The sequence below is a fragment of the Amblyomma maculatum genome, chromosome 1, assembly GCF_055883805.1.
Source record: "Amblyomma maculatum isolate TAMU_Amacu chromosome 1, ASM5588380v1, whole genome shotgun sequence".
In the NCBI taxonomy this organism is placed as follows: domain Eukaryota; kingdom Metazoa; phylum Arthropoda; class Arachnida; order Ixodida; family Ixodidae; genus Amblyomma; species Amblyomma maculatum.
The window spans coordinates 350,062,699-350,077,058 of record NC_139344.1 but is presented as its reverse complement, the minus strand read 5'-3'; the positions used below and the strand labels follow the sequence as shown (position 1 = coordinate 350,077,058).

The 14,360-nt window shown below is 43.4% G+C and overlaps 1 protein-coding gene across 2 annotated transcripts in view; it reads left to right on the top strand.

Moving 5' to 3' along the window:
* Window positions 1-14,360, top strand: part of LOC146207738 (iron-sulfur clusters transporter ABCB7, mitochondrial-like) — a 33,907-nt gene that overhangs the window by 11,235 nt on the left and 8,312 nt on the right. For both annotated transcript variants that reach the window (XM_084590145.1, XM_084590154.1), the window contains 5 exons: window positions 2,469-2,557; window positions 4,083-4,170; window positions 6,954-7,128; window positions 8,999-9,156; window positions 13,024-13,187. In XM_084590145.1, coding sequence (XP_084446271.1) covers window positions 2,469-2,557; window positions 4,083-4,170; window positions 6,954-7,128; window positions 8,999-9,156; window positions 13,024-13,187 — 674 coding nt within the window. The remainder of the gene's footprint in view (window positions 1-2,468; window positions 2,558-4,082; window positions 4,171-6,953; window positions 7,129-8,998; window positions 9,157-13,023; window positions 13,188-14,360) is intronic.

The window sequence follows — 14,360 nt, the reverse complement described above, 5'->3', positions numbered from 1 at the left end:
ATTTTGGTATTTTTTTACTGGTCATCATCATAACCATTTTTTCCTTTTCTGACTTTCATCAACCCTATTTTAAGAAAGAATGATGGTTTACAGCTAGGTTTATTTTATGAGAGCTTTCTTATGTAAGAGTGAATGCTTGGGCATGTTGGTAGCCCATGAAATGGCTTCCATCTGTTGCATTTTCCGTGCTACCCTCTTATGCCATATAAAATAAGAGCTCTGCATACCTCGTGGTAAAGTAATAGTATTTACTCTGCTCCGAGGTTACTGTGCAGTTTTTGCCCGTAAGTGATGACGGCAGCCCCTGTTAAGACTTTGTAGTAGGTGATGCCACTTTCATAGATTAAATGAAAGCGGCAAAACTGTTGTATCGCTGTTCCTGTTGCACAGTGTAATAAGGATGTTTTGTTTTTAAAATGAAACTGTGCTGCTTATTCTTTGCCTCCCGTACATGTACTGTTGAATTTTCTTGCTTAGTATGAAACTGTCACCTAATGGCTTATTTCAGTGCAGTTCATGAAACGTTATATACATATACAGAAGTTAAATTGATTTGATTTTGCTTGACATTGCATATAAAAAAAACAACAAATTTAGCTACTTTGAGAATCCCCTTTCTTTATGCTTATTTTTCTTATATAATTTTCTCAAATGCTCAAATGAACAGCTAAAATGTGAATATTTTACAGATATGAAAGCAGCATTACAAAAATTAGGCTTGCCACATAATGTGTAATGGGAACTTTTTTCCTCAAGTCTCCTTGTTCTGAATGTGGCTTACATTAGGTCCAGAAGCAGAGTATAAATATAGCCTGAACATCTTTATTTTCTGAAGTGAGTATTCTTTTTAGCCTGCAGTTATGGTTGCCCTAAACAGTTTGAGTGAGGTTTACACTTTTACCTATATATTGTAAACGAGTGCAGCATGCAAAACAACAACAGAGGTTTTTTAAATATACACAGCGCAACAAACATAGGACAAGCGAGTAGACAGGAACAGCGCTGTTCCCGTCTACTCGCTTGTCCTATGTTTGTTGCGCTGTGTATTTTTAAAAAATGATGCACCAACTAGCTCAGCTCACAGTTCTTCAACAACAGGGGTGATGGAAAGTAGCGAAGATTTTGAGAATACTACCTTTTAATTAGGTACAAAGGCATCTATTGGCACTTTACTTCATAAAAATCTATTTAGTTCACATTTGCCTAGCCCCTAGTATGGAAGACATTCAGCAACACATGTGGTACTTTGGTGGCAATGGCAAGCTGACATCACATCTTCGGTGTTTTCTGATGCTATGCGGTCTTATGCCAGTACACTGGGAAGGAAATGTCTCCATGGCTGACTATTGTCGCATTGTTGCTCTTCACGCTACCGTATAAACTGTGTATAGGTCGAGCGGGAATATAGTTCAACCCCCTTACCTGTAAGTGAAAAAAGAGAAATAAAACAAGAAAGAAATTTCCGAAGCGCATATATATGTACAATATACTAATATAGGTCGAAAGAAAGAGAACACTCAAAGACAAATACACCAAAAACTGAAAAAAAAAAATGCAAGCAACTGCAGGCTGTTGATATGGCTTTGGCTATTTGTTCACGAGCAGGCACATCATATGTTGCCAGACTGCGCCTCACATTCTGCTAAAGATCGCTATATAGGATGAGGGGCAACTTTAGCTTGCTTGCTTCTTCAAGAAGAAATCTCGACCTATGTACTAGTTTATATGATACCTTCCCCAGATTTGGCCCGCGTGTATGCAAGCTTCTTTGAGTGCTTTGGCCCCTTTCCCCTAAAGCATTAGCAGCAAGTCACTGCATCTCTCCACATTGTCTCCGTGGGAACAGCCTTTAGACGATAGCTTTGCCCCCTTGCACCATTGCGATGTGGAGAAGTCGTCATAGTCTGAGAGCACCGCTGCTCTCTATCTCCTGCCATGCGCTGCCACTCACTCATAGGTTGGAACATGTGGTTGGTCGCTAAATGACCACAATTTGTAGGAATTTGTAACATAACAGCCTGGAAAGCATGTTATCCAGGAGCTTATTAACGGTGAGAAAAACTGTTTAACTGTATGGAAGATATTTGCTGCTCCTGATTTTGAGTGTATGAACTGGGTAATCGTTTTATCCAAGAACACATCAACGATGTTCTACTGTATATGTGTGTGTATGTTGTAAATTTTTTTTTTTTTCAATTTCTTTAAACACTGGCACATTTGCGCAGAGAGAGCGCAGAGCGTTCCAGTAAGAGCTTCTGTCATTGTGTCACAACCAGAAACTTCTGTGTTGACCTCGAGTATAGTCTGCATGAACCAGGAACTTGAATATAGGAAAAATGTGTCACATGTTTTTTTTTTCTATTTCATAGTTTTCTGTTTTCTACTCTGCTGTTTGTTAGGTACATAGTAGATATGCAGCGTGTGTGTAGCTTTGGTGTGCGTTTATCATGTTTGTTTTTGCTTTTCAGTATTACAAATGCGGAGGGAAGTTTGCTGCTGTGACGTTAGGATGCATTGGGACGTACAGTGTCTTCACATTTGCCATCACTCACTGGAGGTAAGCAGGCGTGCCCCCTTGCATCATACTGAGCGCAGCTTATTATGGGATGTGTTCATTTCAGCCAGGTTCTTTGTGTCTCTACTCTTCTACTCTTTGTGCCAGCAAAATATTTCCTTGCTGCTTTATTCTAGTTTAGATAGACCTTTCACGCCTGATTAAGCTATCACATCTCCTTGTTGACATTCACTCTGCCGGTTCCCTAGAATGAAACAGGGTCTTGCAAATAATGTTAATCCCGGTGCCTCACATAACTTCCTGGTGGTTACTACTGCTTTTACTCATTTACGAAGAAAATTCTATCAGTGTTACTTGATCTTGCGTGTGCAATAAGAGGATGCGAAAACAGCGGTGCAGCTACTTACAAGTTTTTTTTATATTTTATTAGTTTTTTGTTACTCTCAAAGATAGAACAGTGAATAGACGAGTAGGTTCAATTCGAAAAGGCAAACATATTCACAGCAAAATAATATATCATATAAAATTACTTTGCAAGTAACAGGTGTGGTCTCATTATATAGATCAGTAGTTTTTACTGCATACGTAGATGTTTAGTGCAAAAATAAATTGAAGCTCGCATATGCAACCAAAGTCGCTAGCACTTTAGAGTACTCAGTGTGGCAAAATGCAATGTTGCTTTATGGGCACAAAAATAAAAAAAAAATGCTGAATATTTTACACAATATTGGGGGATATTTGCATTCTCTACATTGCATATGGCAGACTAAAATAGTAAATATTTATTCATTGTTGCAATATGTCTGTATAAAATGTCTCCACTAACCATACTGTCATGTGCAAAAGGGCAGCAATTGCAGTTTTTTTTATTTGGAAAAAACCGTGTCCGCGAGCACTTCGGGAAATGCATTCCCATGCATATCTTGGCATGCACTTCTCTTTGTGTGGTATCTTCACTTATTTGCTGCTCGCTTTTGTGTGTGTGTGTGTGTGTGTGTGTGTGTGTGTGTGTGTGTGTGTGTGTGTGTGTGTGTGTGTGTGTGTGTGTGTGTGTGTGTGTGTGTGTGTGTGTGTGTGTGCGTGCATGCTTATTGTTTATTTTGGTTAAATAATTATTAAATTATTTCATTTTGGTTGCATTCACTGTAGAGATCACTCGTTTCCTCTTTTGTGCTTTCAATTTGCCCTTTAGCCAAGCTGAAGTGAAGGTTACATACTGGGGCCGTATTTCGATAAGCGATGTTGCATGATTTATAGCCGCACTTGATTGAAACTTGTATCAATGAGTATGAATTGATACTACAGTTTTCATTGCTGTATATGATGTGTGGAGAATGAATGGGGTCTCCTTTCTATTCACCCGCTGTAGCCCCATTATTTTCAGATATAAGCATGAGTTGCTAGACAACAAATGCTTCCTAAATGCATAGCAGTAGTTTTAGTTTCTCAGCAAAATAGTGTGCATTAAAGGAGTTTGAAACTCACTTTTGTCAGCCTACTTTGCAATTTCTCGTGTATGAGCAGGTCATTTATGAAAGTGTCTTTTTTTCACAATTTCTTCCAACAGGACAAAGTTCCGCATACAAATGAACAAAGCAGAAAATGAAGCAGGAGCACAATCGATTGACTCTCTTATAAATTACGAGACAGTGAAGGTGAGTTCAGGTACTGGACGGCATGGATTTTCTTTATGTGCCCATTTATTTTATTGGTCGGTAAGCTAGTTAAAACAATGCGAGAGAGACGTGGAATGGGTCCTGACTGCAGCGAAACACTAGGCACCCGTTTACTGTGCAATGTTATTATCAGTGCACAGTCAAGAACGTCGCTTGTTCAAAATTATCGAGTCCCCACTATGGTATCTTTCATAGCCTTACTCACTTTGGGGCATTAAGCCGCGAAAGCCAAACCAAAGTAATGCCCAACTATTGAAGGGTCCGTGATTTTCTTGTCAGAGTTACAAAATGTGATTCACCTTGTTTCCACTTACCTCGTTCGCAATTCAAACCTTCTCTTTGATTTGAAGAAGTGAAAGCTGTATTACTAGCTCGATTTGTCGGCGGACACCTCAACTGCATGGTGGAGGAAAAAAGAAAATAGGAGTGCTGATTCTCACTGCCAGTTAGGGTTCCCGTTTTCGAGTTGTTTCTGCGCTTCTAAGCCGCAGCGGGGCTGAAATACCAACTAGTGGAGGTTAGCATAGGTTATAGCAAAGTCCTCATTGGAGATATTATTGTTTCTACATGGGCTGGTATGTCCAGGATGCAATTCCAGGCAAAAAAAGACCTTCAAGTGTAGTGCCCTGTTTGCACGGCATTTTACGTAATCTAAAGTATATGGCCCAGCAGCATGGCATATATGACTGTGGTATTCTCTGCACACAGTAAGCCATCCAATCAGTGTTCAAGAACTGGGCAGGGAAGAAAAGAGAGTGAGTTTTCTTGCTGAGCCTTGGTCATTGAATTGGCTACCGAATCTAGACAAAGTTGACTGGAACATATTCTGCATTCTGTCGCTGCAGGTTTTACTGTTGTGCAGTTCAGCCTTGCTGGCGTTAGTCTCACACTTGCAGTTTGGCGGTCTGCGGCACATCGTATAAAAAAGGCAGCATCGTCATTTGGGCTGATATTGACACGGAATTATATTGCGTCAAGCATTGTTGTTGGCTCCCATCTGTGAAATGGGCTGAATGGAGTTATGTTGATTGTTTCTTGATTCGCTGTATTGTACTCCATTGTCACATAAGGTAGGACTTCGATTGTACATTATGTACTTTCCATCCGCTTGCATCAGCAGCTTTGCACCACCGCCGCAGTGATGCAGTGGTTAAGACACTTGACTTCTGTGCCCCCAAGGATGCGGGATCAAAGGAGGTGAAAAGCAAGGCGCCAGTGTGCTGTGCGGGGTCGGTGCACGTTGAAGACTGCAGGTGGTTGAAATTTCTGGAGCCCTTCACTATGGTGCCTCTCATAGCCTGAGTCGCTTTGGGACATTAAACGCCGTAAACCAATAGTAATCTTTCTTTGCATTCAACTTATGAGTTGCAACAACGCAACTCGTAGTGGGGTAGTGGAATGGCCGGGATGGGTGCCAACGTTTTCGGTGCTTCTTACACCTGGCGTATAAAGTGAGAAACTGTAGTGGGTGGTGGCTGTTTTGTATCGGCATGTATTTTAGCTTTCTCTTCCCTCTTAGGGCCTGGATCATCTTGCACTGTGATTCTGCAGAAGTTGCTGTGTTTTCAATCTCATTGGTGGCAATTTTAGACGCATTTATGTGCTCGTACTTGCATATCAGAGGCCTCTTTAATGATGAAAGCAGCTACCTTTATTGGTGTACTTCAAACCACACCGGCAAGTAACAGCCTCCTTAAACCGTTCATGACAAGGTCTACCTTCTCGTTTTTCGACTTAGTTTGTTTGCTCGACGAAGGAGCCACTTCATCTCTTTGACATACACAGTTGCACTTTCATTGGAATGCTGCATTCAGTTTCGTAGAAGTTCTGCTTCTTCTTTGCGAAATGTACTGGTGAAAGTACGCAAGCACTGTGCCTTTAATGTGCCTCACGTTCAGAGGCCGGATTTGCGGTTCTGAAACCATGTCCGTGAAGAATCTCGTAGTGCGAAGTAAACATGGTGCAGCCTAGAGTCAATGTTTCAAGCATTGAAGACTGCCATTTGGTCAAACTTCTGTAGCCAATTCTCTGCATCCTCATGACACAGGCCATGTGCAATTGTGGTGAATCCCATTGATGATGGAGCAGAACTCGCACGTTTAGTGCTTTTGGACTGTGGGCTGGAGCTCCTCTTCTTTGTCGACCTCTCAGTGCCTGTCCTCTTTCTCAGCACTTGTGTCAATACTATATACGCAATATAGCATCAATGCAAGAGAGAAAAAAGGGCTGATAAAGCTTTCATCCTGGAAACAAAATAATCTCATCCTCACTGTTTTCCAAATGTCACATCAGTCCCTAGCCCAGGGATTGGTCGCTAGTAAATGCTGCTCACAGTTTCCGGTTGAATATTGTCACAGCACCACCCATTTTGACAGTATTGAAACAGGCATGGTCTCTGACTTTCTTCCGCTCTTTTCCTGTGTTCTTAAAGTTCACTGTTTTTTATTGTTTCAGTTCATTTGATATTAGAGCTGTGTTTCCAGGCATTTGTATTCTTGTCGGGTTTAAAAGATTACTGTGTGCAGCTTCCAGCCGTCGTAACTGAGTGTAAATTGCAACAGCTTGAATTTAATGGCCTCGTTAAAATGCCTGCCATCCTGCTAGTGTTCCTGTGGCATTCATTCAGTTTCCCTGCATCAAAGTGCCATCAGTTTGGCAATGCAGAAGTATGCAAACTCTAAAGAGTGTCACATGAGTCTTAATGTCTACTGTTTCATTGCAGTGTGCAGTACACCGTTCAGTCTCTCTCTGCTTTTGTGCAGTACTTCAACAATGAGAAATACGAGGTGCAAAACTACGACCGGCTGCTTGCCCAGTACCAGGAGGCATCTCTGAAGACGACCACCAGCTTGGCGGTGCTCAACTTTGGGCAGAACGCCATTTTCAGTGCATCGCTCTCGGCCATCATGCTGTTGGCAAGCCAGAACATCCTGAACGGTAAGTCTTCATTTTATGGTGGCTCTGAAAGGCTGCTGCTCAATGGTTAAGTACAAATTTGCATTTGGGACCTTTGGGATGTCTCTGGGATGTCTCTGAGATTAAGCTTTCGTATGAAAGCAGGAGACCCTTAGTGCTATTATGTAAGCTATTCGCGACCATGGCGTATTTGTTTCACTGAAGGCATCAGGGGTTTACAAAAAGTTTTCGGATGAATTTACCTGCCCTGTGCCACCTTTAGATGTGGTGCGTGGTGTAGTAGAGCCCTGCTATAGTAAACTCTGATGTAGTAAATTGAAACACTGGTCCCAATTTGCTTTCCATAGGTGACTCTGCAATTGTTTTGTTTATAGTCATAAAATCTTTAACAAAAAATGGTTATAGTGAAAGGCAGACAGCTGCAGTGACATTCTTCCTGCGGAATAATGACATCATGGCTCGTGCACGGTGCAGGATGGCAAGGCCAACATTCAGAAGCAAATGGGTACCAAAAAAATAAAGCAACGCTTTGTGAGTTGGCCTAGTCACCAGTCTGTAAAGCTGTGAGAAACCGGCTTTCCGAAAACCTTGGGGCCGTGAGGCAAAGCACGCGGTATGCACGAAAAGGGAAGGTGTTTCAAACTGGCTTTGCCATCATTGCCCTTAGTTTTTGGTTGATCAAGTCGTTTCCTGAAGCACAGCTCGACGTATTTCTAAAACCTAGGCCATTTTCAAATTTTGCATGAAATATTCTGTTTGTGTAATTTTTAGCTGCAATTACAGTGGCACTTGGCAAAATGATTATGTGCATGAGTTGCATTTCATTTTTTTGTTCTGTGTTGAATAATTAAATGTGAGGGTACTAATTCCTTGCTTGCCTCTACTGATGCTTAAATTTTCAGCAGTATTCAACATAGTTCTTAATTTTAACTGTAGGCGTCATCAAAAGCTTCATATAAAGCAGAGCAGCACGTGCCCTGATTTAAACTAATAAACTATTCTCTCTCTTAGGTGGGGTACTTAATTCTGAATTAAGCATTTATTTTGATTTGAAACTTATAGGGTTGGGAAATTAACTGCTGTTTAATGCTGCATAATCGCTCCCTCTCGTGTCAGCGCCCCCCTCCCTTTTTTCAATGGCAGTCCTGAAAACTAAACTTTCTGATCATTTAATTAAATGTAGCAAGAGATCAGTCCCAAGCCTGCGTGGACCAGTTCTTCTCGTCTACTCTGCCCGTTTGCCATTTTATTGCTCGGCAGCATGGAGGATAGTTGGTTTTTATACACTATGCATTCGTACGCCATGCAAAAGATGGTAGAGGCCTTCAAGTGGCACAGACCGCATTATGGGGGCGGAAAGCTGCTTGACTGGCTGTCGAGATTAGCACCCTGGTCCAGCAGGCTGCTATGAACTGATGAACAAGTATGTTGACATCACTTTTTGGCCGGACTTCGGTCAATGCTCTGATATTGGATTAAAACACAAAAATTGCAATGAAACAGTCCTTGGAAATCAGCTTTCCTGAAACAGAGCAGACTGGATTGCATACCTTCAGACTGTGCTGTTTTCTTTAGCTGCCGTCTTGAATGTCGGTGCAGAACCGAGGAGTAGCCCCACTCCCATATTTTGTTTGAATGGTCTCTTGGGTGGAAGGGCACACTTGCTTGGCATTTCACGGCAATGCTGTTCTCTGTGTACTGAGTGACCACAGATGAGTTGACAGACGAGGCTATCTTCGCGGCAGTCACTGGCGTGGAGGACGGTGACAGTAGCAATGACGACGATGAACCGGAACCACATTGTCACTGGCCCTTGTGCGTCTTGTACAAATCTGCTAAGTGGGGTGCGGCTGCATGCGTGAACTCTGTCATCCCCGTGGTCTTGTTGCAGGCACAATGACAGTAGGTGATTTGGTAATGGTGAACGGACTGCTGTTCCAGCTTTCGCTGCCGTTAAACTTCCTCGGCTCCGTGTACCGGGAGGTGAAGCAGTCACTGATCGATATGCAGACCATGTTTATTCTCATGAAGATCAGGACACCCATTGAGGTGAGCAGTCCCTTGGCTGGAAGGCCTTCGGCTTTTTGTTGCTAGAGCTGCTATGCGAAGGGTTCAGTAGCATGGAACGTCATCATTGTTGCCATCAGGAGCGTATACTTACCATGAGACTTGACGACCTCTGTGATAGGCCACATTTCTAAGAAAAGTCTGTAGGTCTTTGGCATAAGAAAAGACTGGCCGTAGTATGGTGATGGCTTTTACTGAGTTCAGTGCTTTATGCAGCAGGCGTAAAAATGCATGATAGTTTTCACTTTAGCAGCCCCAGAATAAGTCTGTAAGCCTTGTACAATGGGGTGCACAAGCATAGCGTATTGGGCTACCACATACTGCATCAGGCTTTCATGTTTCACTTTAAAATTAATCTTATTTCTTTTTCTTGGTAGCTTTGCATGACAGCAGTGTGTATTGCTGTGGTGCAAGAGAATCTGAAAATTTGCGTGTCACTATCTAATACAGTAAAACCCCGGTAATACATAGTTGGCATGAGACGCTGGAAAATTGCACAGTATCCGGTAGTACACCTCAACCGACCAGCACAAATTTGCTATTATTCATACTCTTAAATACAAAAAATTCAGGCACAGTAAATTTTCCACGAATACATGTGCATACGTACAATTTATTGCTGTGCTACCGACCAGAAATCAGTCATTTTAAGTTGCCGCCATGGTAGTCGTGCAGCGACAACAGCAGTCTCAATAACAGCAAGACGGGGGAGGGGGGGGGGGGGGGGGTAAGCTAGTTTCATGCACACACTAGTGCACTCTTCATAGTTCCATTTTCAGTAGAATGAGTAATGATCAACTTTTCCTTATCTGTCAGTGCGCGATACTTCAGTTGAGTAGGCTTCAGCATAGTGCCGACCGTTCGCACACACACTAACGCAACAACTGCTATGTGCTTCGCACAGCACGAGCTCCAAACAAGGTGCCCCCACAAAATGCGTACTACATTGCCCACAACACATCCACACCACAACAGCACCTGCAGGCCCTGAGTGAGTGAGAGGTTGGCACGAGCGAGCAGCACGACCGTGCTCGAGCAGTATGATGGTGATGGTTACTGCGATAGGGCTGGCGACAATCTACTCAGCGATGCATTCACGTCAGCGTAACCGATGCTTTCTGGGCTCTTTATTGACATGGACATCGCTGCATTTGTCGGAACGTGGCCAAAATGGCCGCAATGTCGTATCGCCTGTAGTCCGCACATGATAATGCTTTCCGGAAAGGTAGAAAACGTTTCACGTTGCAGCACGGCCAGGAAAACTGCGACAGCGGGCATGCATTAAGTGGTAGACACTCTGTGAGCCACTACGTCATAAGTGGTCAGCTAATAGATGGGTTTCAATGGTACCTAGGCCGGGGAATTCTCGCAACTATATGTTTTAACCACACTACTTGGTATGTGGGTACGTAGGAGGTTTTACTGTACTTAGCAGAATGGTTCGGTGGGCTGCGGTGCCCAAGTTCACAGTGTTGAATCCTGGCCACCATGGCTGCTTTTCGACAGAGGCAAAGTGAAAGAAATTAATACCCCGGTCAGACGAGCAAGTTTAGTGTCATTCACATCATGTCACATGATGAACTTTAATGACACTCACTGCCAAACACACTCTGCGTGAAGTGAGTTTGGCAAACTCACTACACTTTGTCCGGCAGGCGAGTGTGTAGTCTCCACAACAGGGCACTTCATAATACTCATACATTTTTTTGTGAATTAAAATGTTTTAAAATGTTTATTGTAATTTTATGAGCGTTTCTATTAATAAGCAAGGGATTTAAGCTGTCGCCAACTAAAAACTTTGCGCATGCTTGAATAGCTACCCACGCTCTCAGTGCTTGCGCTAAGGCGAAGGCGTTCGTCTGCTGCTGCACTTCGATGGTATGCGGTATCTCAAGCTGTATCAACAAAGTTGGAGTTATTTGTATCCCAATCTCTAGAAAGTCGTCACTTGACATGGCAGCATTTCGCTCAAGCGCTGGCCGAAGACAGCACCGCTCTTGCTCTCGCAAGCGGCCAGCTCATGTTGTTTCCTTCCTCCATGGGCCAGCTCAAGCCAGCACCTTTAAGGCGCATGGCGCATCCGGCCCCGCTGTCACTGGCGTCAGTAAAGTGTGCGAAAATTTGTTTTTCCCGTAAATAATAAACCCTGGAGTAAAGCAATGTCAGAATTTAATCCTTCTTGGGGATCGCTGACCCGTACCGAGTCGCTAGCAGGAGTAATGTCTGCTCACAACTTCATAGCCATCGGCGCTGGCGGCACGGCGCAGCTCACCCTTGTAGTACACGTAAACGCTAGCTACGCTCCTAAGGTGTCGTCGATTTGAATGGCACATTTCTCTCATTATTCTCATTTCTCTCAAGGCAGTGCCACAAGTGAGCCATATATCCTATTAAGCTGGCCATATGAAAGTGCCGCCCACTGATACTTCGATGCCAAACAAACTATAGGCCTAGCGACGACCACAGAAGAGCGTACGGCCAAGCGCTACTTGCCCCGCGCGCTCTGCCGTTCACGGGCGCTCACAGGCGGCATTACAGCAGAAAGCTAGTAGCATCCGGTGCTGTGAACGCTGCAAACTTCTCGCCTACTTAAGTGATGCTGCAAAAACTGGACATTTTTCGACGCTTTGTACAACTACACGCCAAGCAAACGCTGTGAAGACGTGACGATGCTGCTATGCGTGGTGCTGCGCCGCTGGACATTTTAGGCTGCATAGAAACGCCGTCGGACATGATTTCGTTGGAAGAATGCACGCTGCTCTGAATCATACAACTCGTGCACTTTTCGCGCTCGAACACTGGTGACTCGGTCTCGTACATAGGCGCTACCGTCATTTTCTCGGTTAGCGATGCAAATCAAAGTCGCAAAGCTATTCACGATAACCGCGATTAGTAGCGCAACTATATACCATAAACGAGGTCGGTTTTGCTTGTAAACAGCAGTAACCATGCATGTTAGCGAAAAGCGCGTGCGACATCGCGATGCATTTTTTAGTGAAAACCATGTACTGAAATGCACAAATAAACTGAATATTAGCTTAAGGTAATTGTGCTTGCAATAAAATTAATTTTAAGATATTTTTGTGAAAACTAATTAATTTCCACATAGGGTTGCAGCATCCGCATCAGCACTGCCGTCATTTCAAAATGACACTTGATTATGCCGTGTGACAGCGAGCACCGAAAGTGTCGCTCTTCCTATGTAAGTGCACTTCATGAAAGTGTCACTAAACTTGCCCGTGTGACTGGGGTATAACATGTGCGTTTCTTACATAAATAGTGAAATTGAGTGACGGCTAGTTTTAGCATTGGCAGCTTAAAAGAATCTCTACCTCTTTCAAACTTCCTTAATTTCTTCCTCCAAGGCAAGGTCTAGGCATCCACCTAACAATGATGAAGGTAGTGCAAGGCACATGTGCATGGCCGCGTAGTCCCCTTCCACCATGGCTGCACCCCCCTCCTCTTACGCTTTGCCTTAGCCTATCACCTTCCTTGTTAATCCTAACTGACAACGTTCTGCCCCTCATTAGAAGCATTTGCTATGCTCCACCTCTACCACCTGTTGTAAAAGCCTTTGTAAGGCAGTGTCCCCAAAGAACGCCCATGTGCTGAGCTATGCCGGAAGAACGCCCATGTGCTTACCTGTCCTTAAAGAACACCCCTGTGCTGAGCAGTGTCGGCGCATGTTAAGAGATCCCAGGTGCTTGATTGATCTGGAAGTACTCCATTACAGTGATTCCCTCTCCTTCTCCTTTCAACCCCAATATTACAGGGAAACAGGGCAGACCAGAATGTTGACGTAGCAGCATTGAAGCTTTTCTAACCAGTGTCTGCACCTCTTGCCCGCAGTCTAAGCCTGGAGCTCCACTACTGGTGGTCACCCCCTCCACTGCCACCGTGGACTTTGAAGATGTGTCCTTTGGCTACGTTGAGGGGCAGCCCATCCTGAAAGGACTCAACTTCTCCATCCCTGCTGGCAAGAAGGTGGCCCTGGTTGGCGGCAGCGGCACAGGGTACGTATAAGCATTTGACCAAAGTGTTGAATCCTTTTTCTGGTGCCTGGTTAAAAAATTTTGGAACCCTAGAGGTTTTGTAATATGAGATTTAAAATAAAAATACTCCAATACAACTGCCCATACATCATTTTCTGCCATTCGAACTCTTGAAGCCTGGCTTATGTGTTGTAGTGATATGGCAGTTTTGCTTTTGCGCCTAATGTGACCTAAATGTCTACGACGTGTTGCAGCCATCGCTCGTTTAATGAAACAAACTATATCAAGAAGAAATTATAAATTATGTTAAAGCTGTAGGCAAATACTATAGGGTTATTCACATGTACTACTGTGTCTTAACTCTTTTCTTACTGTGGGCAAAATGGCCGTTTTTTGTAATTTTCAGATTTTTGTTTCTGTAAAAACTATAATGTCTAAACTTTTATGCAACACACGAAAAGAAAGCTAAATAAATTCGCTTTTTTGGCATACAACATTGAATATGAAGTGGGTTGTAACCCACAATATAATTTCCCAAAAACCAGATTTTAAAAAAAAAATTGAACAAAACTTGACGAAATGCCCTTGTAAATGAAACGGCAAAACTTTTAAAAAATTTTTGAGATATTTTTGAGATATACAAAATGCAGAGCATATTATTGGCCACTCCCTGTGTTAAAATAAAAGTTCAGTACTGAATAGTGTTCTTGATGCATAATGAGCAATCAACGAGGGCCGCTGCAGAGCGCCATGCCGAAATGGACGCCCGGTTCCCTTCTTGGGCCGAACACCGCTCCCTTTTTTGCGGGAGGCAAGATATTATGCCCAAATATGTTGACACCCTGGAAATGAGATAAATGACACCAACAACACAAACAAAACATCCAGAGCGGTCCCAGATGCATGCAAAACAGGCCAACAAATTATGGCCGCCGATGTTCCAGACTGGTTTCTACCGTCATCGGAGTCGGAACTGAATGCTGATAATAAGGCAGCATCTTCATAGTCACTGCTGCTTGGGTCATCGATAAAATCGATCCTAGATAGTGAGTAGTCGTAAGATTTGCGACGTTTCAAAATGTGCGTCGTCGACGCAGATGCTGCCATTCTCTCATGCAACTCTGCCGCTGCCGCGTGCTCGGATCGCGTTAAAAATAATCACCTCGCGGAAAAAAATGCAAACAGCAACAAAAT